Source organism: Leguminivora glycinivorella, chromosome 14 (genome assembly GCF_023078275.1).
Source record: "Leguminivora glycinivorella isolate SPB_JAAS2020 chromosome 14, LegGlyc_1.1, whole genome shotgun sequence".
Taxonomy (NCBI): domain Eukaryota; kingdom Metazoa; phylum Arthropoda; class Insecta; order Lepidoptera; family Tortricidae; genus Leguminivora; species Leguminivora glycinivorella.
In genome coordinates this window covers 19,008,452-19,034,298 of record NC_062984.1, presented here as the reverse complement: position 1 = coordinate 19,034,298, position 25,847 = coordinate 19,008,452, and the positions used below count along the sequence as shown (strand labels likewise).

Here is a 25,847-nt window from a genome sequence, read left to right as displayed (position 1 = left end):
TTTCCAATTGAATCTCAACGTTCTAATCAAGTCTTCAATATAGTGAGGATATTTGAATCGCGCCGTCCGTATTTATTGACGAACATTTACAAGTAAACAAACATGCAAGTTATGAGTTTACATTAATATATTATCTTTTATCTTAAACCGACAGCGCACTATGTTTGGGAACTCCTGGAATCTAAATATATAAAAGAAGAAACTGACTGACGGACATATCAACGCACAGCCGAAACCGCTGGTCCTAGAGATTCGAAATTTAGCACGTAGGTTCCTTATAAGTAGTGTACGTACATGTGGCATTCTGGGCAGAGCGGGCTAGCGGGGGAAGGGGCCGTTCGTACACTATTTATATAATGTCCAAAGGGGTCCAAAGTTTGAATAATACAACTTTTAGTACGCGGGAAAAAGCTAGTAGTTAATAATACGTCTGTGAACAGTGACTTACCCGCGTCATCAATCTCCGGGTTGTCCTTGAGCATCTCTTCGATGACGGGCGCTCTTATCCTGAAGTCGCGCGCCGTGCCCATGGGCAGGTACTGCATCAGGTTCATCTGTGGACATTCAGGAGGTTAACTACAGCAACCTGTCTCATCATCCTCGCCTTATCCCGGCATTCGCCACGGCTCATGAGAGCCTGGAATCCGCTTTGACTAGTTGATTGACTTGTTGCTTATTATTAGTGGGTATTCGTTCCTTTTTTAATACCTTGGTGTTAGCGGAAAGCAGCGCCACCTGGCGGCCGAAGCGTTCAGCCTCGAACACTACTCGTGGTATCTGTTTGGTGTCGCGAGCTTTCTTGCTAGAGGCTTCCAGGAATATGACGAGGTTGTCCACGGCTGCGGATAGCTTCTTGCCGCATAACTTTAGCAGCCGCTCCATGCTAAAATGTGTTTAAAAATATGAAAACCCTCAGAACAAATCAAACAAGTGTAGTGTTTCTCGTTTGTTAACCCTTAAATGCATGATTTTTTTCTTTTAACTAGAAATTAATAATGTGATAGACAATGGTTTTCTGACTCTAGGAAAAATAATAAAAAAATATTTAACATCGATTTTAATACTAAATCAGTGTTAGAAGTAAAATAGGCTAAATCTTACTTATATAAATATATAATTACTAGTAAAATTTATAAGAAAACTTTTACTACTATTAAAAAGGTACACTATTTGAGAAACCCCTATGATAAAATGATTAAACATAAAATAGTTACTAACTCTGAAAAAATCTGCCTGAATCATGTACTAAAAATCACCATTATCCAGTTTTTTCACACTTTTCCGCCATTTTTTCTTAAATGGTTGGAAATAATGTTTTTATTTAGTAATTGAGATGTAGGATCTAAGAAAAATAAATAAAAAAGTCCAGCTTATATTTTGGCTATAAACTAGCCAAAATATACATACAAAATATACATACATTGTAGCCAAATGGCAACAATATGCATTTAAGGGTTAAGGATATTATTCACAAATAAATCAACAAAGTATAAATCTTGCAACATTTTCAAGTAACACTCGAGAAGCAAACGAGCATGTGAAACATTTTTGTTGGACATTCATGTCTCAAAATATTTCTAAAAATCATCACACAAGATTGCATTTTCAAAACCAGGGTCTATAATTGTAGGATTTTTTCTAGGTAGGTGCAGTTTTAATTTACAAGTAGTTTAAGTTTAGTTAATTTGCCTAATTCTGTTTTTTTTTGTTATTAGGTACAGCGGGGCAAATCTCAACTGAGGACTTGTAACTGATCCATTTTTACACTAATATGATGTTGAGTTTTACATGTATCCACTGAACACGCCTACCATATATAACCGGTGGACACTCTATTTAATAATGCAAACATTGTAAAACATGGAAAAAATGGACCAGTTACATTGGCCCCCCAGTCGAGATTTGCCCCGCTGTACCTTTCATGAACTTTATTTTTTTAATATGTCTGTGTTACCTCCGTATGTTGGACTCGAGAGTGACTGTAGTCAGCTGTCGCACTAGCGTAGTAAGCAATATGTACAGTCGCGCCAGAGAGGACAGGAGCCGGGAGCTGCCGACGCCGACTGTACAGCGCAGGGCGGAGGCCGAGCGCGTCCAGGATGTCAGTTGGCAGAGTTGGAGGATCGCTGCCGAGTATACTTCTTGTAGTTCTGTGGACAAAATGATTAGTGAAACTTGGCCTAATGCGTACAGCGGCTTATATAAAAACGAATTGTCGTCAGAGGCCGTCATTCAATCGTTATGTATGTATGTAGTATCGATGGGCGCGCCCGGGCGGTGATAAAAATTTAACGAACGCTTTAACGGTGACAGACGGTTTGATGCAACCAGCCCCTTAGCGTGCTTCAGGTGAACAGTCTTGTTTAGGGTTGCAAAAAACGGTTTTTTTTCTGGCTTGAAAAAAAAACATGAAAAAAAGTTTTTTTTCTGGAGTATGTTTTTTTCTAAAGTACGAAATCTCAAAATTTGCAAAGTAGTTAATACTTTTATACGGTTTTTTAGACTTAATGTTAACTATTAAACGAATTTAATCAAATAACTTTAATTTCTGGTCTTATAAAAGTAACATTTACGAAATCTGTAGTTGGTAGTTATCACTATTTACCACCAACTATTTGCCAACACCACCTCCTCTCCACGCTACACGCAGCATCGGGGATTCCCCAATAAACGTTTGTATAGGTACTGAATGTTAATTGAATTAAAATGTACGTTATTGTTATTGAAACACGTTACAACTCACGAAAAACCGTTATTGTCGTATTATTTGTTCATCTGAAAAAAAAAACCATATTTAGAAAGAAAACCATGGTGCTCGGTTTTTTTTCACAATTCTGAAAAAAAAAAACATTTGGTTTTTTTTCTATTTACAACCCTAGTCTTGTTCGAGGCTTAACCGAGCTGGCCCACGTGACGCATATGTGCGTCAGTCACTATTGATACTGACCTCTCTCCACAGCCTGCGCGTGTCCCCTAGTGGCTAGCGGCAGCGCGGCGTCCAGGTCCCTCGCTCGTTGCAGCAGGTGCTCGGTGCTGGAGCCGAGCTGGCTGACATGGACGCATATATGCGTCAGTACGGTGTGTCCGGTGCGGCAGTCGATAGAGGGGAAGTTGGGGGATTCTTCGCCCCCGGCTGATGTGTCTTCTTCCTGTGACATGAAATAAATATAAATGAGAATCGGCCGCCTTTAGGTTGGTTGGTGGAAGCACAGTATAATAAAGAGTACTATCGCGAGACATGTGACATTTTTAAATAAACGGACGTACTCATGTTATTACATAGCGAATGTGCGATATGTTTCAAGTCATATGGAATGGACACCCATCATCAGGCATGAGTGCTCGCGACGGCTAGACACTGGGCGCGATGTAGTAATGTGAATAAATCGTCGGTTTTATTTACAGTATTTTATGCAACCGGAGTTTAAAGGAGATCAAAAAGGGCGCGTGGCGTGGGTGACAATTTGAGGCGAAGCCGAAAATTGTTAATAAAGACGCCACGAGAAAAAATATTTGGTCAGCAACTCGTCACGCGAAGTCACTTCAAGTTTCATCTAGCTGGCACTATGCATCACTTACGTCAATCCTGCCGAGCGCGCTGGCCAGCTTATCCAGCAACTCGTCCAGCAATGGCGCCTCCTGTTGTATTCTGGCTCCAGCCGTTAATAAGGGCGGGATGAGCGACAGGCAATCCTGTTTGCTGGTGCGGACGTAGTCTTCTAGTTTTAGTAATGCCTGCAAAGAAATTATAGGTGTGTTTTATTCGATTTTATTTAACTTGCGTTTACCCGCACACATAGCAGTCCATGCCTAAGGGTCCTTATGCATTGTAATTAATTAGAGAAATTGCAAATACTTTTGACTAGGGATTACAATCGGGTGAGATTTCCAATCCGGCCGGATGCGACCGGATTCTGGGCTTCTGGCCCCGATCCGGCGGATTGCCACTGGCGCCTCTAGCAGCACGGCAGCGAACTGGCAACATGCTGACACCAACTTCTTGTTCACGCTGTCTCTTTCCGCGCTCTTCTTCTTCTAGATGGGAGAGAGCTGTGTGGATGTGCTCTAGTATTCCGACTAATTAGAATCTAATGTAAATAGATACTATGTTTCCTTACAGCAGTATATCTCTCGCAGGCAGCCACTGGCGCCTCTAACAACACGGCCGCGAGCTGGCAACATGCCGACACCAACTTCTTGTTCGCGCTGTCTCCTTCTTCCGCGCTCTCTTCTTCTAGGTGGGAGAGAGCTGTGTGGATGTGCTCTAGTATGGCGGCTATGTAGGTGGAATCTTGCTCGTCTGTTATGCTGGCTAGAATTTAAATGCAACAATTTTTTTATAACTTTCTATTAATAATTATTGAACTATTATTTAACTTTCTTAATAATAAAACTACCGTGAGACACTCCCATATTAAACATGTGAAATCGGGTAACTCAAGTAAAATTGTCGAAGGTCGCTCGACATGTTTCGCTCCGTAATGAGGAGCATTTTCATTGAGCACGCGCGATGCCAATGGTATCCCGACGTAGACTGCGGGCCGAAAATGCTCCTCGTTACGGAGCGAAACATGTCGAGCGACCTTCGACAATTTTACGTGAGTTACCCGATTTTACGTGTTTTACTTTCTTTATTAAATCGCTGGTTAGCGGTAAGACTCGGCGCGGTAGCTAAGCCTTACCCGATGCAGTAATTTTATCCACTTTTGAAAATGTCGTCAAGTGTACTAACTGTCGTTGGCACTAAGTTTTTAATGGCGATATGTGTATAGTCTGTATATCTTTAGGTATTTAAAATAAATGTAAACAAAATCTACCCTTCAAATTAAGGCTCCTTACGGCATTTGAGGGTAAATGAAAACATTAGACAACCAAATAAGGAGGTTAAAGATAAATCGTTCAGTGACAGATCCACTTGGTTTTGTATTTAGTTACACACATTTTATAAAAAAAAATTATTTCCAAACATACTGTATGTATAAATATCACGCCTGTATCCCATAAAGGGGTAAGCAGAGCACATGAACTACTAAGTTTCAGTGCCACTCTTGGCAAAGAGGTTGAAAGAAATCCGAATTGTGTCATTGCAGTGACAGGTTGCCAGCCTCTCGCCTATGCCACAATTTAACCCATATGCCACTGAATAAAAATAAATAAATATTTGTTTATGTTTTTTAAGTACCTAAATAAAGAGTTCATTTTCAAAACTTACTGATTGTGGAGAGAAAAGTTTCAGTTTTGAATCCGTGTTCCGGAGAAAGTATGAACGCCAGGCAGTCTCTGAACAACTCCACGCAACCCAGCGCCGTCGTGTCGTCAAAGTCACACATGTCACGGAACCTGCCAAAAAGAGAACAGATAGACTATCTGTACTGCTAAGTACTGCTTACATCACACTACAAATTTTCAGCTATGAATTATGAATTATTATGAATTGAAAACTGCAAAATCAAAGGCGAAGAAAACCGTAGCGCAGGCACGGGCCACTGTAAGGGATGAAACCTATAATAAAATCGAAAAAGCAGTTTCAGATAGCGAGATATTTAGGATTGCAAAAGTGAGATACAATTCAACACAGGATATCAAAACAAGTAAATTTATCAAAAGTAAAAACAACATATTACTAACAACGGATGATAGTATAACACATAGATGGCATGAATATTATAAGGAGCTAATGAATGAAGAATTCCCTAGCCTCCCTACAGACCCTCTCCCGCCAACCCAAGGACCTATACAGGAGATCGACATTATTGAAGTCAAGGCCAGTGTAAAAAAGGCGAAGAAACATAAAGCCACCGGTCCCGATGAAATCCCGGCAGAGATTTGGAAATCTCTTGGCCCAATAGGGCTGGAATGGCTAACAAGACTCTTCAACCTCATCCTGCAAACTAAAATGATGCCGAACTCGTGGAGACTTAGCCATTTAATCCCGTTTTTCAAAAACAAAGGAGATGTGACGGATTGTAGCAACTATAGAGGGATTAAATTAACGTCACACACTTTCAAAATTTGGGAAAACATTATTAATAATCGCATCCGACTGCTTTCTACTATTTCACCAAATCAATTTGGCTTCACGTCCTCGAGGTCCACTACCGACGCCATACAAGCTGTTCGAATTACCACTGAAAAATACCGGCTGAACAAGGAAGATCTGCATCTTATATTTATAGATCTAGAAAAGGCATTCGACCGTGTACCACGCAGACTTGTATGGCGAGCGCTCAGAGCGCAACTTTTGCCGGAGATTTACGTGCAGCTAATACAGGACATGTATAGCCAAGTTCACACCAAAATAAAAAGCCCAGCAGGCCTCAGCGAAGCATTTGCCGTGGAGGTAGGGGTGCACCAAGGCTCTGCACTTAGTCCGCTACTATTCAACTTGGTGATGGATTTGATCACGAAAGGAATCCAAGCTCCACTTCCCATGAATCTCCTGTATGCGGACGACATAGTGCTGATTGCTAACACAGCAAGTGAACTGCAAGGCTCCTTACATCGCTGGGTCAATGCTTTGGAAGAATCGGGCCTCAAAGTCAGTCGATCCAAAACGGAATACCTGCATTGTAGATTCAGCAAGAACAGCCAGCCATCCACTATTTGCTACTCTGACTTGAAACCAGTACCAAAGGTGAGGCAGTTTAAATATCTGGGATCACTTATCTCTGAGGATGGGAATATAGAAAAGGATGTAGCACATAGAGTAAATGTGGGTTGGCAAAAGTGGCGATCGTTGACCGGAGTCCTATGCGACGCTCACATGCCGGTTCGTACCAAAGGAAAAGTCTACAGGATGGCGGTAAGACCAGCGCTACTCTACGGATCGGAATGTTGGCCTGTGAACGTAGATAACGTGCAGAAACTTCACACGACGGAGATGAAGATGCTTAGATGGTCGGGAGGAGTCACGCGTCTAGACAGAGTCCGAAACGAGTACGTTCGTGGCAGCTTTAAGGTGGCTCCAATACCCGAAAAGCTTACAGAAAACCGTCTAAGGTGGTTTGGGCACGTGATGCGTAGGGATGATGAGTATGTCGTCAAAAGAGCTCTCGACCTGCCGGAGAAAAAGAGAGGCAGAGGACGCCCTCCGTCAACATGGTGGACCAGCATGGCCAAGCTCCTTAAAACCAATAATTTACCTGACCCGACAACCCTCGACAGAATGTCGTGGCGCACAGTAATTAGGAGAGCCGACCCCACTTGAAGTGGGAAAGAGCAAGGAAGAAGAAGAAGATGAATTATGAACCTGCGACCTACTGCTTTGCCGGAGTAGTCGCTATGACCAACTTGGCCACGGACCTGCTGGATGCGTGTGAATTCTTCCATGCCGTCCCAAACTCCCAAACGCCTTCGGCTGGCGTATAGAGACATCTACCCGTAAAAATGCATCTTAACGGGCACTGGAGTCTCATTTACATTGAGAATTCGTCAGTAACAAGCCTTTGGGGTAAGGTAGGCCTTAAGAGAGTACTAACATACCTGCAGACACATCTCTTGTACATAATCGTGGCTATACTAGCGATGAGTTTGACCCCTTGTTTCTCGGCGAGTTCAACCACGGAGCGAACACAGCGCAATGACCAGTGGTGGAACTCTCGCGAGCTGCGGATTCGGTTGCGCTGCTCAAGCGTACACCACGGAACTTCCTCGCTAAAAAAAAGACAGGAAAGTAGTATCGATTTTAACACAAAACTTAGCTAAAAATCACAATAATTCTCCCTAAAGTCAATCCCTGATGTTTGAATCGGAAAAAGAACAGATTTGACAGCCTGGCAAAAAAACTGGGGGTAAACCGTTTTGCATGTGGTAACTGTTGTGACACTTCTGTATGAGAAAAGCAAGTGTTGCTATGGTAAAAAAAACATTTCTACTCTTTTATATAAACTAATATCGGGTAGTTTTGTGTTGTTTACATCTCCGGTGACACTTTGCTGGGACATCAGTCTTCCGCGACCACGGCCAGTGCAACCTGACCGAAACGTTGGAAGGTAAAATGTTAATTAATCGCGTTCGACTTTAAATATTTCTACTCTGTTTTGCCAAGCTGTACTTAGGGTCGTCTATTTTAACGAGATCAAAACAATTTTCATTCACTTTCAAAAGCCAGTTTTGCGATAGAAATCTACAAAATTTAATACTAGCATAAATAGACTTACCTATAAAGCAGTTCCATAACCCTCAGACATACTTTAAGGTCCCAAACGCAGGGCAGGGTTTTGAAAGGAGCGCCCCTGTCTTTGGTCAAGTTTGACACCTTCACCGGTCTGTTCTCCTTGTCATTTTGCGACTTTTGGCTCTTCTGTGACTTGACGGTCTCTCTCGTCTCGTTTAGAGTTGATTTACTGCCTTTCTTGCCTAATTTTGGTGTTGCCTGTTGAGAAAATAATTTATACACTTTCACATTCACTTCTAATTTTTTAAAGATTCTATGAAGCATGCCTTACTCTTATTCAGGAACCGAGTGTAGTCTAACAGATTGAGCACCGTGCCACCGTTTCTAGGACTGTTTCTGTCCCACTTCGGCGACCAGCGCTTCGTAGGATGACAGGATCTGCTATACTGAAGCTTTTCTCCTTGAACCAGTCTTAAAACTTTTTACAGCCACTAAGCTTACCTTAGAGTTGTCCAACAGCTGGGTGTACCCCTTGAACAGATTGAGCACCATGCCAGCAGTTTTAGGATTGTTTCTGTCCCACTTCATGATCCGCAAGGCGACCAGCACTTCGTACGACGACAGTATTTGCTGGCCTGAAGCTTTTCTCCTTGGACCAGTCTATCAATAACCCTTTACAGAAACTAAGCATAGCGTACCTTAGAGTTGTCCAACAACTGAGTGTACCCCTTGAACAGATTGAGCACCGTGCCAGCAGTTTTAGGACTGTTTCTGTCCCACTTCATGATCTGCAAGGCGACCAGCGCCTCGTACGACGACAGTATCTGCTGGACTTTGAAACTCTTCGCTTTAGACTCGGGGGTCAGGTCTGAGAGGCCTACGTCATCCTGGAAAAGGAAAATAGGGCCAGTTGCATCAACCACATTTGACAGACACATCATCGTCACGCAGCAGATGTCTATGGAACTTCCCATACAATAAAATTTAACGAACGCTTTAACGGTGTCAGATGGTTTGATGCAAACAGCCCTTAATCTGCTAGTGTGTAACGCGAGCAGTTATTACGATTTTCTATGTCAGATTCAATAGGCCAATTATAGGCGTGCCTTGTCGAGTACGTTTTAGGTATTCGGCCGAGGCATGTTTACATTTGGCTGTTTGTCGCTTCTGACGTTGCTCGCTCTGTTGCTCCTTATTTGCGCTAGATTCACCAGATCTGGACGTAGGTACCGTATAGAGAAGGAATGACCAGGCAGTCCAGTTTAAATGATTTGAAAAATAATAGAATAATCAGCTATAGTGTACGGGTAAATGTTTATCTATCTGACAGTCCCATTAAAAACAAAATCTATGTATACAGCCGACAACATTAAAGTATGAACGTTTAGTATGAAGATTTTCGTATATTGATATAACTGTTCGTATATTTATCTCATGTGTGCAATATTGTGGTAACGCTGAGGATGATTACCATGTCAATATGTCCGAACCGCTCGCTATCGCATATCTTGGCCAGGTCCAGAGCTAGCTTGCTACGTAGCACAGCACTGCCGTTTTCATTGACGGCCTGGCTGGCTAGAATGTCCTCTAATTCCTCCTCTTCTTCTTGCAGGAACTGGGCTGTCACGTAGAGGAGGTGGGATATCGGTTCCTGGGGATAACGAGACACAATATTCATTATAAGGGTATTTACATATTTATTGAATGTTCTCGTATTTTCAATGAGGAGGCACACTGTGCAAGTCTCTAGGCATGTCACTGTCATTCATATATGAGAGAGAGAGAGAGAGAGAAAAAGATATCATCTTCTCGCTCTCACGTATGAAATTCTTTATCTGTGCAATGGACTAATAGAGTTGCGCCATCTGTCATAAACCTTTGAGTTTGCCTGCTCATTGATTTCAAATGATTTACAAATCAAATCCTGTTAGCAATAAGTAGGCCTAGTTGGCTAATACTAGGAACCCTCAGGAACCTCATTTAAGACACTTATCTTACCTAGAGTTTGCAAAATGGTGCCTTTATAAAGCTGACAGATTCTTTTTTTTTTACAATGTAGAGGAAATTTTCTACTCTTGACAAGTCATATATTTCTGGTCAAGTTTTTTTTTGTATGAATAGGTAGAGTTTGACCACGATCACACCTGATGGTAAGTGATTATGCGGTCTACGGTGGAGCACGCTTACCTATGAGATACCTATTTACTCTTGCTTTATAGAGACCTGGATTGTACTCATGTGGAAACACAGACTCAGACAGGGCATTCCACTCCTTGGCGGTTCGCAAAATAAATGTTGAAGCGCGAAACGCTTAGTGCATATTTTAGCCTGGTGGCTCTATTTCTATATTTTATAGTAGAAATTCAACAGTTTGTACTGACCACTAATACGGCGACGGCTCCATTAATCTGTACGCACTTGTCCCACAGCACCTGGTCTTCTTCTAAATATTTGGAGAGGTGCTCGTTCAGAAACTCGAGCACACACTCGTGGAGCGCTGGCTTGTTTTTTACACACTCGTACAGTCCTAATTAGAAAATAAGGAATCAAAATACAAATAGACACTCACCACACTAACTTTGCATTCGCACAAACTTTGTAAATAGTACTCTAATGCACGACCCGTGAGATTTCAAATGTCTTCGGTTTTGGGCGTAATCGTAAAAAAATACACTGATACGTCTTATTCCCGTATTATCGCTCTAAATACGATGGTCCTTTTGAAAGCTTACTCTCTAAGCAATAAAAAGTGGCGAATATGAGGCGACTTTAAGAGGTATTTCATGTCAAAAATAGTGTAATCGCAACCGAGCGCTTAATCATACCGTGTGTGGTATCAAATTAAAGGGCTTTGCGAGTAGTTTACAAATATATAACATATTACAGGACTTTTCTATTTGGTCAAAGAAAATATGAGAAAATTTCCTAAGATAGCTAATATAAAAAATGCTAGCGAGAAGGGTTGACTTCTACAGCAAATTTGAAACTCGCGTCTTTTTAACCCCCGACGCAAAAACGACGGGGTGTCATAAGTTTGAAGTGTCTGACTGTCTGTCGCATCGTAGCTCCCGAACAGAAACCGATTTCGATTTAGTTTTTTTTTGTTTGAAAGCTGAGTGTAGTCGGGAGTGTTCTTAGCCATGTTTCATAAAAATCGGTCCACTATGTCGCGGTCGGGGGTTTTTTCAAAATGTTAATTTTGTGGTTAGGTTATCTACAGATACTTCGGTGTGTTTCACTATACATACTAGTGTACAGCAGTTGCTTGACGGCCGCGTCTTGCACGAGACACCGCCGCAGTATCGACACCACCTCCAGACATACTGACTCGTTGCGGACGCTGGACGACGCTCTGTAACAAACATTGATTTAAAACTGTAAGAGCCATTTACTAATGAAAATTAATAGGTACGGTCTGTCAAACAAATTGATCTCCAGTAAAATGCGCGAAAATAAAATTTTCTATGGGACGGCAAACATCACAAACTTATGAAACATGCAGTTAGTTTGAGTCAACTACCATTGTGCCTATTTTGCGTGAAATAGATGTGGAACATGTAGACTTGTATAGATTGTCCATAAAGCTGAGTTTAGACCAGCAAGTTATTGCTGCAAGTTTTGAGACACAACTATAGGTAAGAGTGAGTGGCAAATATCTGCATCTCTTTCTTGCATATACTTCTGTCTCAAAACTTGCAGCAATAACTTGCTCGTCTAAACTCAGCTTAAAGAAGATCGGAAATGGAAATACTTGAAGGATGAGGGGGGGAAATTTATAGCAGATGGCGCTTCAATCGTTTTCAAAATATGCTTTTAACAGACTATATACTTTTTAGGGTTCCTGACAGAAGGAAACATCTGAGATCTAGACGTTTTTTGTAATGTAGATAACATTAACACATTTGTAACCACCCACTTAGTATGGCGAGAACCTGCCCAGCGGGATTTCCGGCAACTGAGCAATGTTAACGAGTGGGCACCAGGCGGGTTCTCGAGGAGAAAGTGTCAATATTTATAAATTGAAATAGATATCATACACGAAAGAAAAAACGGCAAGGCCCACTGGTGGCCGAGCCGGGAATCGAACCCGGGTCTTCAGCTTACGCGGCTAACGTCCTTACCACTAGACCAAACGCCCGCCGCCGTATGATATCTATTTCAATTTATAATTTATATATAGTAGTGTGACTACTTGAAAAAAGAACAAATCAAAAATATTCAATAAAATAATTTGATTTGTTCCCTAGTTGTGTCAATATTTATGTTAAACTAAATTTTGCCCGCGGCTTCGCTCGCGTTAGAAAGAGACAAAAAGTAGCCTATGTAACTCTCCATCCGTCGAACTATCTCCACTTAAAAAATCACGTCAATTCGCTCCGTTTAGCCGTGAAAGACGGACAAGCAAACAGACACACACACTTTCCCATTTATAATATTAGTATGGATGAAATACATACGGTGCCCCAGCTTGAGTGGAGTGCACAATCGTCAATTGCGTCAGATACGAGGCATGGCTGTCCTCGCTGTAAGTGCTCTGACTGCTGCTGAACGCGCCGGACACTTTGACGTGGCGCAGTACAGTCAGGAAGCCGGACAGCGCCAGGCGACGGTGGGCGGAGTCCCTGCAAAATAAAAGCACTGGCTTGCCAACACTCCATATGTCATAAATAAATTAATATTATAGGACATTCTTACACAGATTGACTGAGTCCCACGGTAATCTCAAGAAGCTGTGTTGCAGGTACTCAGACAACGATATAAATAATATACAAATTCATATATACATAGAAAACATTCATGACTCAGCAACAAATATCTGTGCTCATCACACAAATAAATGCCCTTATCGGGATTCGAACCATGGACCGCGGCGTAGCAGGCAGGGTCACTAGGCGCTAGGCCAGACCGATCGACCTGGTTGTCAATCAGGAGGATCGGCAGAAAACTAATTTGCATATATTGAATAAGATTGTGTGACAGGGTGTTATCGAGTGTTAAAAAACATATAAAGCCTGACCAAAAATATATAACTACGCGCTATGTTGCGGAATTTCATTAGAACTGTTTTCTGAACTGTCAGCCCATATATCAACATAACAGCGCACTCCTGACAATAGTCATGTATCTCTGGTTTTATAGTCAACAATTTTTTTTTGTAAAAATTGACCTTTTTATCGCATCCTGTACGTTTTTCTAAAATCTATAGGCACTGTGCACTGGTCCCACCACGAGCTAATAAGCTATGAGCTTCTGGCTATAAAAATTAACGAAAGATAATCACTACTGTGTAAATACAGTCACAGACACACAGACAGTCTATATGTTCGGACGAAGAACATTAGGCCCAACTTCTTTCCCAAACTTCAGGTTATAAAGCATTGTGCAAGACATCAGCAAGTGATTTTATTTAATAGGCTTCCTCCTAGTCTAAAAGTCATTACGGATTGGCTTACATTTAAGCGCAATCTAAAATCATTCTTATTGACTAGATGCTGTTACAGTGTTGAAGAAATATTTGATATTGGATAGGATATAAGTCGATAAAATTGTGATTGTTATTTAGTATTAATTCAAATGGTTTACTGTGTTGTTATTTATGTTGTATATAATGGAATTTCTGACACAATGATTGTATTGTTTGAAGAATAAATAAATGAAATGAAATGAAATAAAAGAGACACGGCGATGTTTATAGTTACTCGCCCAGCGGTGAGCTATCAAAATCGCCGTGTCTCTTTTATTTGCACGGGGGTGCTTATCTTTTGTTGCTCATAGCTTACTAGCAGGTGGGACCAGTGGCATAAACACCAATCTTCTTTAACTTGAAATTGAGGGCAGGTTTTCTGACGCCATCTTGTCGCAGCAGCACGAGACGGGAAATACATTCAGTAAAGTATAAGTAAATTACCTAGAATTGATTCCCTTCCTGCACACCATGAACAAGCAGTCCCTGGTCCTCGCGCTGAAGTTGATCAGTGGATGTACAGCTTCTAATACAAGTACGCAGCTCCTGAAGTCGGCTGAAGGTTTGCAGTTTTCCAAAATGGCGCTCAGTTGAGAGCAGCGCTCGATGGAAATGGGGGTCAACTTGCAGAGTACGAAGAGGCAGTCTGGAAATGAGGTACTAAATATAGGTTTTGCCAACTGCTAGTGCAGGTTCGTTAAGCTATTGATGCTATCTCTTCGTGAAATACCTCTTATATTTTTGTAGTTGGTTACCCAATTGTTGTGTGGAAATGTGGTGCCATCTCGGGCCGTTCCTTGCTGAGTCTGGCTAGTATGAGCTTGGCGAGCGACTAACAGGAGGTTAGAATAGTAGAAAGTACTCGACTTCTTTGCGAGTTATGTGCGCCTGGTACTTTTTTGTTAGTTTTATGACATTTAGCGTAAAAAAGTCATGTTTTGGATACCAAAAGAGTGATAATACTGAATACCGTTTCCAGAATACCGAAGTGGTATCTAATTTCAATGCCATTTATGAGTTTTATGACAAATTGGTTCGTGTAGATATTTTTGCCTACCTGCATACTGCCTCTCCGGATTAGCTGTATTGAGTCTATCCGCCAACGTAGCCAGTATATGAGGAGCTGTCTCGGGCTGTGCCTTGCTGAGTCTTGCCAGTATGAGCTTGGCTAGCGACCAGCAAGAGGCCGCGTGAGGTTTTCCGCGAGGGGTAGCTAGTAGAGAGAAGGCGAGGCTGATGAGACCTAGGACGGTGAGTTGGCGGTGGCTGGCACTGAAAAAAGATTATATATTTTATTTTAGATTACAATTTAGAATGTAACAAGGTAGCATTGCAGCCCGTCTGTTTTTTTAATTGTTTAAGCCATGAAGCTTTGTCAAATTTAGAGTTTCTGATTGGTGGTGGGAAATTGTTTCAACATTCTGTCGCATCGTCAGCTTCACTCGACCCGCAGTAGTAGTCGGTCGGTTCGGTCTACAGTTACCTTCCAGTAGTGAGCACTGAGCATTAGTAGTAGTGCGACGCAGCAGCATACGCTAAATATATTTAGAGTTTCTGATCGGTGGCGGTAAATTGTTCCAACATTTTGTTGCAGCATAACGGAAGCTGGTACAAAAAGAGGACGTAAAACTCTTGGAGATCTCGGTTGTCGATTACCTCTCAGTAGTGAGCACGCGCAGCACCGCAGCGCTGGGAGCGGCCCGGGGCAGCACGGCGCGCGCGCCCGCGCACTCCGCGCGCACGCGCGAGTCCGCCTCACGCGACACGATGCCCGCTTTCATTACCTGGAGGAATGAAAAACTACACCTTAGCTTGTATGGGAGCGCGAGCATTATAAATAAACTTATATTTACCGGGATATAGACCGTGATTACCTTTTTGATTCAGTGGTAACGCCGAGAGTGAACGCAACCGACGCGCGCGAATGAGGGTAGATCGCGCACTGTCTACGTAACGTTGACATCCACCCGCCGTCTTCAGTTTCCCGTGATCATGATGCACGCAACTGCGTCGAAATATCGGGACCTCAATAAAAATCAAAAAGGTAATCACGGTCTATATCCCGGTCAATATAAGTGTAATGAAACTAACCGTGAATCATTTATAACCTATTCCTAACCACAAAATTAAAATTTTGAAAAAACCCCCGACCGCGACATAGAAGACCAATTTTCATGAAACATGGCTAAGAACACTCCCGACTAACACAGCTTACAGACAAAAAAAACTAAATCTAAATCGGTTCATCCGTTCGGGAGCTACGATGCCACAGACAGACACACACACAAACAGACAGACAGACACGTCAAACTTATAACACCCCGTCGTCTTTGCGTCGGGGGTTAAAAACTCTTATTATAAATAAATACGAATACGAAAGTCAGTAGTCCCTGATTTTAGTGTTTTGTGGCAAATACGCATTGATTTTCTGCAACTCTAGTAGTAGTAGTTTAGCCCTTTAGGAGTCAGTTCCATCTAAACACAGTCCTGCAGTCAGTCCTCAGGACTTAGAGCCATGCGCGGATCCAGGGGGGGGTCATGGGGGTCATGACCCCCCCCTGGACCTTAAGTTGGCCATACAAATAGACCACGTGACCCCCCCCCCTGGGCACGAAGCTGGATCCGCGCTTGCTTAGAGCTAAGAAAAGTTGCCCGAGGCCATCCCTGGAGCACATTGTAGAGCTGTGGTTTCGCTATGCCCTCTACAATATGGTATATATACTCACATCTAAACACAAAGCCCTGCAGTCACTCTCAGCACACAGGGCTAAAGCCAAATCGAAAAGGAAAGGCGCCCTTAGCAACTGGGACCTCGGCCAGCCGCGAAGCACCTTGCAGAGCTGGGGCTTCTCCATGCCCTCAACAATATGGTAGATGCAGGTGGAAAGGCAGCGGCTTACTTCTGCTGGACTGTGGGGTACTAGAAACCAGAATAACCAATCATTATCAAAAACTATCTTCTATTAACTTCGGAATTCGGAATTCACATTCAAAATTGCAACAAATTTTGCACACAAGCTAAAGATTTGGAAATGCTTCTAAATTCCTCATAGCCGGGTCCACACCGGCCGCACGCCTCGCGAGGAAAGCGTCGGTGTTCATGCGCGCACGTTTGCCTCGCCCGAGCAAATTTGTACGGCAAAATCACCCTCGGTCAGCTGTTTAAAATAGTTCTGTACATATTTATTTTCGTGCCACGTTATTCGTGGTTTTCGCATTTTCTTTTGAATAGGGATTAAAAAGAAAAGTAAATCATTCACGATTTACGGCAATAAATATGTGCTCTCGTACAGAACTGGCTACTGTGGATCCAGCTAATATCATGTTTTTCGGGCACGTATATCCATACCGCTCGCCCTTAGTCCGTTTTCACATTATCTGATCCGATATCGGATGTCGGACCGATATCCCATACATTACAGGCGCCATCTTGGATTTTTTCCATTGACCGACATCCGATTTCGGATCGGATAATGTGAAATCGGACTTACGCTCAGTGAGAGTGAGATAACACGAACTTACAGGGTCTTAAGATGTGTAACATACCAATGTCATCAATGTCCATAGTAGTGGCTTCGGAGTCGGGAGTAGGCGGCGCCAGCTTGCTGTACAGCTGGGCACTGAAGTAGTGCCCTAGGTGGGACAGCACTATTTCAAAGTCCTGCGTTTTGCATAGCCTGTATGTGTCACATACCAATGTCATCAATGTCCATAGTAGTGGCTTCGGAGTCGGGAGTAGGCGGCGCCAGCTTGCTGTACAGCTGGGCACTGAAGTAGTGCCCTAGGTGGGACAGCACTATTTCAAAGTCCTGCGTTTTGCATAGCCTGTGTGTGTCACATACCAATGTCATCAATGTCCATAGTAGTGGCTTCGGAGTCGGGAGTAGGCGGCGCCAGCTTGCTGTACAGCTGGGCACTGAAGTAGTGCCCTAGGTGGGACAGCACTATTTCAAAGTCCTGCGTTTTGCATAGCCTGTATGTGTCACATACCAATGTCATCAATGTCCATAGTAGTGGCTTCGGAGTCGGGAGTAGGCGGCGCCAGCTTGCTGTACAGCTGGGCACTGAAGTAGTGCCCTAGGTGGGACAGCACTATTTCAAAGTCCTGCGTTTTGCATAGCCTGTATGTGTCACATACCAATGTCATCAATGTCCATAGTAGTGGCTTCGGAGTCGGGAGTAGGCGGCGCCAGCTTGCTGTACAGCTGGGCACTGAAGTAGTGCCCTAGGTGGGACAGCACTATTTCAAAGTCCTGCGTTTTGCATAGCCTGTATGTGTCACATACCAATGTCATCAATGTCCATAGTAGTGGCTTCGGAGTCGGGAGTAGGCGGCGCCAGCTTGTTGTACAGCTGGGCACTGAAGTAGTGCCCTAGGTGGGACAGCACTATTTCAAAGTCCTGCGTTTTGCATAGCCTGTATGTGTCACATACCAATGTCATCAATGTCCATAGTAGTGGCTTCGGAGTCGGGAGTGGGCGGCGCCAGCTTGCTGTACAGCTGGGCACTGAAGTAGTGCCCTAGGTGGGACAGCACTATTTCAAAGTCCTGTGTTTTGCATAGCCTGGAAATAAAAACAGTCAAGTGAGAAAAACCAAATGAGATATAAACAGTTTAGCGCCTATACCAGTGGTGGGCAATCTTTTTTCATAGCAGGCCAAAATTTGAAGGAATTTTAGAGGCAGGCCAGATTTACACCAAAAATGCATTTTTAAAACAGTTCTGGCCATATGATATGACACACTATTTTGAAGGACCAGTGGCGAGACGGACAAAAGTCTCGCGGGCCGGACTTGACCCGCGGGCCGGTCTTTGTCCAGCACTGGTCTATAAATTGTCTACAAATCAAATTAGACGTTTTTGGACTGTACAAATAGACAATTTTTTGATACACATACAAATACATACGGGAGTGGAGTGGATGTTTTTACAAACATTAAAATAAATACATACACAGGCAAATTGATAACCTCCTCTTTTTGAGATTTTGAAGCCATTTTAATACTTATTTACTTTATTAGCTGATGCACAAGTGCGGGCAGCGTGTCCGGCGGGCACTCCATGACGTACGTGCAGATCTTGTTGACAACCTGCTTGTGCTCGTTGCGGGGCAGCTGCATGTCACTGGAAACAACATACTAAACTCTGTCAAACAAGTCTGTCAGTAAATAAGAACAAAGAAAACTATAGGTATCCTTTTCTCTAGCACCCTAAAGAAAAGGATGCATATTTTTTTTTTCTAAAGATAGGTTCCTTTTTTGCTGAGTGTTGCCTAGCAGAAATTTTCACCAGCCGCCACTGCTATGTGATAAATTGATAGTTTGCTTATAAGGTGCAATTAGGTAATTTCGAAAGTCGTTTAATTTCAAAAGTCACATAACAATCTCCAATATTTCCATCATATCAAGATTCCCCTTTCGAAATTATCCGAGCATTTCTGTGATTCGAAATTACCCCACTGCACCTTATTGTAAAAATGCCTCATCTATTTATTTCAATTTACTCGGAAAACCAACAGCTTGAATGTCTAAATAAGGTGTACGCGCCAGTTGACGGTACTGTCAGAATCCCAGGAACCCATAAATAACTCACATACGTTTGTTGTTAACCATAGTCTTTAATGCACTGATTTTTGTACTTAATGCAATTACACGTGTTGAATAAATAATCTAGGTCGCGCGAGTGCGCATATTTGCGTAAAGACATTGCTACAGTATATGCTATACCTACGCTGTACGATAGCTAGATCGTACATACTGCCACTTATAAAGCAAAACAACGAGAAGCAACCTAAGAGTATGCAAAATTATAAACGTTAAATAAATTAGTAAAAACCATATGTCAATTTAACAAAGAAATGCTATAAAAATAGTAGTGAACACTGTAAAAAAAGGTAGGTAAATGATTATGTTTCTTCATTTAAGTCCCTAAAGCTAACTTTTCGTCTCTGCTGCGGCGTCATTGGGATGTCTGAGAAGGACGTAGCTCGCTGAGGCGCCGTGCTCGTCGTCGCAGGAGCGGCCGCAGGGGTCAGTGATAGTACTGCTTGCAGTGGGGTGTCAGGTTGAGTAGGCGTCGACTTGCGTTTCAATTTGCAGATAGCAAGTATAATAGTTATGGTTGAAGTAATTCCCAATGCAATGTAGATTATGACGTAATGTGTGGTGTCATTTCTATCAAATGTGTCCAAATTTGCTTCTTTAATGGCCGTTAATTTCTGGCTTATGTCAAGAAATTCTTCGTTATGATCTTCTGTTAAAATAGGAACATCTTTCGTTAAGGATGTTTTTATTACGTCATTGATCGGTGATATTTTCGGAATTTCCATGTACAAGTCTTGTACAAACATTTGACTCTTGTAATCATGTTGTGAATGTATGACGAAGGATTTTCCTCTTATAGCGCATCCTGCAGGAATTGTGACCAAACCCGTGTCGATCAATGTCTCAGTGGATACGCCGTTATCACATATCACGCGTATCGGGTGCTCTTGGCAGTAGGAATACAGCCAGGTGTCCTGTGCATGTAATTTGATCCACCTGTCAGCGCATTTCTTGGCTGTCGCTTGGCAATAAGGTTTGTTATTGTTGTTTAATAGCAATTGCATGTCACAAATAGATTCACCGACTTTCATTGTGTATACAGGGTGATTTAAAGGACAGAACATTTTATCATTTTTGTGAGCGTTGCATGCGTGAATGTCAGTTTCTGTCATTGGAATTATGGTGTCTTTCTTGACGTTAATTGCAATGTATTTCGTTGCTGTTGAGATGTAAATGGCGTTGTCTCCGTTTCTGCGTGGAAGGTCGATAATAGAGTCTAACTCGAACTGTTCACGGTTTAATAATGGTAGGCGTATCTCCATTATTAAGGTCTTTCGAGTCACTTTTACGTGGATATGGAGCAACCCGTACAGGTCTTCAGCGTTGTCAACTGGAATGGTGAGGTCATCCTGTATATGCCCCGATATCAGTTCTAACTGTTGTTGGAGTTGCATCGGGGGTAGTAAATGCACGTTTAATCGACCATGGTATATGTCAGTGACGGTGTCAACTAGGGTATCTTGAATTCTTCTTAAATTTGAGATGATGACATCCGCCGCTACCATAGACGAAAGTAGCGAGAACGAGTTCAGTAAACGTAAACTCGTGGATTGTGCTTGATTCACATCTTCGATTAGATTATGGACGGTTTTTGCAATTGAGTCAAATTGATTTTTCATGATAATCTCGTTGCGTTTGAGAATATTGTTGTGAGCTTCAAGTATGGATGTCTGGTTTTTGTACAAGTTGAAAATGTGATCTTCTCGCTTCGTAATTGTGTCAATATCCTTTTCATATTTTTCTGCAAATCGATCATCAAGTACGCCAAATAAGGTATTAGCTAAATAGCCGACTCCATTGGCTAGACCTCTTCGTTGGCGGTTTGTGTTAGGGTGACTTGTCAGCAAATCGTTGTAGTGACGCAGTTCATTTAACTCGTGTTCGAATTGTGCAATAATTGGAGCACATGTGTAGTCATTGTTGCATTTTGTTTTTATAAGTTGAATGTACTTTTCGATTGAACATATGCTATCCCAATATGTCGTCATGTTGTAAAATGCGACCATCTTCCACTCGTCCTGTATGATCCTTATGTCTGCAATTTTGTCAAAATAAAGCGAGTTGTTGGTTTGTATCTTGTCAATATGGAGTGTCTGGGCGGTAGCCGGTAGCACACATGTCATTAATAACAGTAACATCGATGTTATAAAACATTGTTTATTGCCTCGTGCTCGTTTATGCGTTTTTGGTGGAACGGAGTCAGATTTCATGTCAGGATCTATGGGACTGGTTTGTTCCGACTTTTGAATAGGCAACGGAGCTATTTTGACCACGGGTCTTTGGATTTCTCTTCCTTTTGTTTTTAGCGTAACAACACGGACGTATCCGTCCTTGCCGTGATGTACGTCTGTCACGCGACCCATGGCCCACTTCGCGGGTGGTAAAAAGTCTTCCTTGATGAGCACGATGTCATCTTTTTGTATGTTTTTTGCAGGTTGATTCAAAAATATCTCTATCTGCCGGGTGAAGAGTAACTGATTATTGTTGTAGCGATGATACAGCAAGTCCCATGCAGTGAGATAGTTGTCAGCAGTCACACTGAGATGCTGAATGAGTCGTAGTGCCTCGCCTTTCAGCTTCCCCTTTAAATGTTGCATTTTTTGTGCTTTAGATAGCACAGGGTTGTCATGGATTGCAGTCTTATACAAATCTATAAATGTAGGCCATTGAGAGTAGTCACCGTAAAAGTTAGGTATCCCCATTTGCGGCGTTGACTTGTGTAGATGAGTTGCAGCAGAAATTTTCTGGTTTAGCGCCCTCTTTGTCAGTCGATACTTCTTTTCATACACAGAGTATCTTTCTTCGTAATCCTTATCCGATCCCTGGAGCAAGTTGTCAATTTTCAGATGCAAAGTGTCAATAGTGTCCCATCGAGTCTGAAGGTTACGAAGTTCATCCTCCATTTCCCATTTCTCCGATATCTTGTCAATGTCAATATAGTTCAAAATCCTTTGAAAAGCTCTGAAGTTAGTTTTCTGCTCACTAAAAAGCTCGTTAAGTTTGCTAGTTTGCTGCTGCTGTTGAGTATCTGTGGCCTTAGGAGTCGATGGCTCCCCAAAACGGTAATTTGAAAGCATCGTACGAATGTTCTCAGTACGAACCTGCATTTGCTGGTACACATTATCCACAAAATACTCCCCAGTTTGGTCAGGTGCGTCACGAAGCTTCAAGTTATTCTTCTCAAATTCTTCCCATAACGTGTCTACGGCGCCAATTCTCGTCCGTAAGTATTCTTCGGTTTTCCTGAAGTCAGAGTCTTTCTTGAAGTTCGTTTCCACTCGCTGAATAGCATCGATGATCTCCTCTGACGTTGCAATATACGATCGTAATCATCCATGGCTCTTCAAGCAGGTATGATTTGTCAAATGTCAAAATGTCATAAAGTACCTTAAGTAGTACTATAAATGTCAATGTCAATAATGCAAGTGTCAATAGCAATAAAATGCCCAATGTCATAAAGTACCTTAAATAGTACTATAAATGTCAATGTCAATAATGCAAGTGTCAATAGCAATAAAATGCCCAATGTCATAAAGTACCTTAAATAGTACTATAAATGTCAATGTCAATAATGCAAGTGTCAATAGCAATAAAACGCCCAATGTCATAAAGTACCTTAAATAGTACTATAAATGTCAATGTCAATAATGCAAATTCAATAGCTTGTCACGGTTCCTTAGTAGGTATTCTTGAAATCCATTGTGCGACACCACGTCCTCTCAACTAAGTTGGTGAGACCCGCTTGTGGGAGGCCAACCGAGTTGAAACGGTAACCACACTAACTTTCTCTGAACACCATCACTAAGCTCGAAGGACCAACATGTACGCGCCAGTTGACGGTACTGTCAGAATCCCAGGAACCCATAAATAACTCACATACGTTTGTTGTTAACCATAGTCTTTAATGCACTGATTTTTGTACTTAATGCAATTACACGTGTTGAATAAATAATCTAGGTCGCGCGAGTGCGCATATTTGCGTAAAGACATTGCTACAGTATATGCTATACCTACGCTGTACGATAGCTAGATCGTACATAAGGTTAGCAAAAATGGTTCCACAGATAGATATTATAGCTTTATTTATGTTTCGTGCTTTACAATTTTTCTTATTTTTTTTGTTGTCTGTGCCTCTGTGCCCTTCCATTCTGAGATATTTTCTCAGTTCAGTTTGCATTAGACCAACAGATTTTTGTAAAAATGTACTATTTAAACACTTAGAGCATACATACAGGGTGTCTCTACAACCAACACCAAAACAAAAAGGGGTGATAAGGTATGGTTTTCGAGAAGTTGGCACTTTTTTACATTTTATAAATTAATCCAATATCTCAAAAACCGTGGCATTTTCATAAAGGTCAAAATCACTCCATGTGATGTCCTATTACCACTTTTCGTGTTGGCGTTTGTTTTAGGGACAGTCTGTATTTTAAGAGACTATTAATTAAAAATGGAACTGACTTGAACATGGCGGTGAGCTGCACCAACTGCCGCTCCTTCCAGCCGCACTGGCACAGAGTCCGGATACACTGCTCCCTGTATTCCGCAGCTGTCATGTCGGTGCCGCAGTGCTTCACTGTTCCTGAAGCCGAGATGTTGTTCAAGCACTCAGGGAGTATGTCTCTCCAACTGAAATATATTAATAAGAATTTAATGTAAGACAAGCCTTGTTATGGCATGAGCCTTCTATAGTCTGTCAAGGAGTAAGTTTAGATTGTAGGTACGAATGGTTACCATCACTTAGAAAATTTGATATTCACACCTTTTCTAGTGACAAACTTGTTTGACTGGCTATAAATGCTACCAGATCTGTAATTTTGGAATTACAGATTATTAACACATTTCCTACATCTGAAATGAAAATGAAATGATTTATTCATGCATGCGAAACATCTAATAAAGAAAATCCATAGGTACTTAATATTATAAATGGGAAAGTGTGTGTCTGACTGTCTGTTTGTTAATTCTTTGTCCATTCTTCATGGCAAAACAGCGTTATTTTTTAAGTGGAGATAGTTCAATTCAATTCAATTCAAATTATTTTATTGCATTAATCACATTACATAATTAGGTGGTACAATAGATAGTGCGGTATACATGTGACACCCTGCAAGGGCACAGCAATATACTTAAAACTAACATGCACATACATTATTTTTAATGTAAGGGAGAGAGCCATCAACATTTTCACTCCTCGTTTGTGTCTTCAAAATACTCGTTTAAATTATAGTAACATTTTTGAATTAAATATACTTTTAAGCGTTTTTTAAAGAGTGGCAGTTTTTCTATACTTCTGATCGAATTTGGTAGGTGATTGTAAATTTTTATAACCATATACGGGGGGCTTGACGTAACTATTTTTAATGTTGAGAGGGGCAATTTCAGTTTGTTTAAGTCGCGATTATTTCTTTTCATTTTTGATGTGGTCGGAGTAAATAAATTCATTTGATTTCTTACAAATTTACATGCTTCCAAAATGTACATGGAAGTGAGGGTCAACGTTTGAAGTTCCCAGAAGTGGTGCCTGCATGACTCCATCTGAGCTATGTTTGAGAGTATTCGGATACACCTCTTTTGGAGAATGAAAATTTTTTCTGTCTCGCAGCTATTTCCCCACAGTACGATACCGTATGACATTCTAGAGTAGGCATAAGCATAGTAGACAGAAAGAGCTGTTTGGAAGTCGGTCGTTCGTTTGAGGTGTTCTAGGGCAAATTTAAAGGAGGAAAGCTTTTTTGCTAATCTCTCAATGTGAGGTTTCCAGTTCATGCTAGTGTCGAGGTCGATGCCCAATACTGTAGCTGTGTTTACTGATTCTAAAGTTTTATCATTATAATTAAACGTAATGGATAGTGGTTGTTTTTGATAGGGCTTAAATTGAATTATTTTAGTTTTTTCTAAATTTAGTTGAAGATTATGAAGGTCTAGCCATTTCTCGATATTTTTCATTGATGATTTTAACTTATTTTCAGCTTCTAGTTCATTAGAACATGAAAAAAGCACCGAAACGTCATCTGCAAAAAGAGCGCTATGATGTTCTATTGCGTTTGGTAGGTCATTGATATAGATTAAAAATAAAATACATCCGAGGACGCTACCTTGGGGAATTGAACCTCTAAGATTTACTCTATCTGATCTGAAATATTCTATTTGACCTGTCGCATAGTTTGTATGTTCTATTTCAGTAATCTGAGAGCGATTACTGAGGTAGGATGCAAACCACTTGTGTGCTATTCCTCTGATTCCAGTGCTATATAATTTATCTAATAGAATATCATAGCGAACTCTATCGTACGCTTTGCTCATATCGAGCAGAAGCCCGACAGCGTATTTTTTGTCGTTTATTGCATTTATGATTTCTTGCACGTATTTGTAGATAGCTAAAGATGTAGAACGGTTTGGTCGAAATCCGTCTTGGTTTTCGTGTAGAATTTTGAATTTTTCGTAGAATGAGTAGAGTCGCTTAACCATTGCCGTTTCAAATATTTTTGCCGCATTAGGAAGTAACGCTATAGGCCTATAATTATTTATATCTTGCTTATCACCTTTCTTATAAATTGGTTTTACAAGAGAGATTTTGAGTGCTTCTGGAAAAGTTCCTTCGGAGAAGGATTGATTTATTAGCCAAGTTAGGGGGTAAGTTAATATATCGGCACAAGTTTT

The 25,847-nt window shown here is 41.6% G+C and overlaps 1 protein-coding gene across 2 annotated transcripts in view; it reads right to left on the bottom strand.

Annotated features, from left to right (window-relative positions):
• The window catches only part of LOC125233370 (Fanconi anemia group I protein homolog), a 34,057-nt gene that overhangs the window by 512 nt on the left and 7,698 nt on the right, over positions 1-25,847 (bottom strand). The window contains exons 4-24 of one of the 2 annotated variants that reach the window (XM_048139362.1): positions 23,646-23,813; positions 18,595-18,705; positions 18,015-18,145; positions 16,307-16,500; positions 15,237-15,364; positions 14,638-14,852; positions 14,025-14,226; positions 12,574-12,738; positions 11,365-11,468; positions 10,498-10,643; positions 9,588-9,767; positions 8,815-9,003; positions 8,160-8,374; positions 7,483-7,653; positions 5,213-5,340; positions 4,119-4,312; positions 3,580-3,735; positions 2,948-3,149; positions 1,955-2,150; positions 709-883; positions 449-554 (exon numbers count right to left, since the gene is read on the bottom strand). In XM_048139362.1, coding sequence (XP_047995319.1) covers positions 449-554; positions 709-883; positions 1,955-2,150; positions 2,948-3,149; positions 3,580-3,735; positions 4,119-4,312; positions 5,213-5,340; positions 7,483-7,653; positions 8,160-8,374; positions 8,815-9,003; positions 9,588-9,767; positions 10,498-10,643; positions 11,365-11,468; positions 12,574-12,738; positions 14,025-14,226; positions 14,638-14,852; positions 15,237-15,364; positions 16,307-16,500; positions 18,015-18,145; positions 18,595-18,705; positions 23,646-23,813 — 3,476 coding nt within the window. Of the gene's footprint in view, positions 1-448; positions 555-708; positions 884-1,954; positions 2,151-2,947; positions 3,150-3,579; positions 3,736-4,118; positions 4,313-5,212; positions 5,341-7,482; positions 7,654-8,159; positions 8,375-8,814; positions 9,004-9,587; positions 9,768-10,497; positions 10,644-11,364; positions 11,469-12,573; positions 12,739-14,024; positions 14,227-14,637; positions 14,853-15,236; positions 15,365-16,306; positions 16,501-17,126; positions 17,859-18,014; positions 18,146-18,594; positions 18,706-23,645; positions 23,814-25,847 lie in introns of those variants that run through there. The other variant, XM_048139363.1, reaches the window with a different exon arrangement.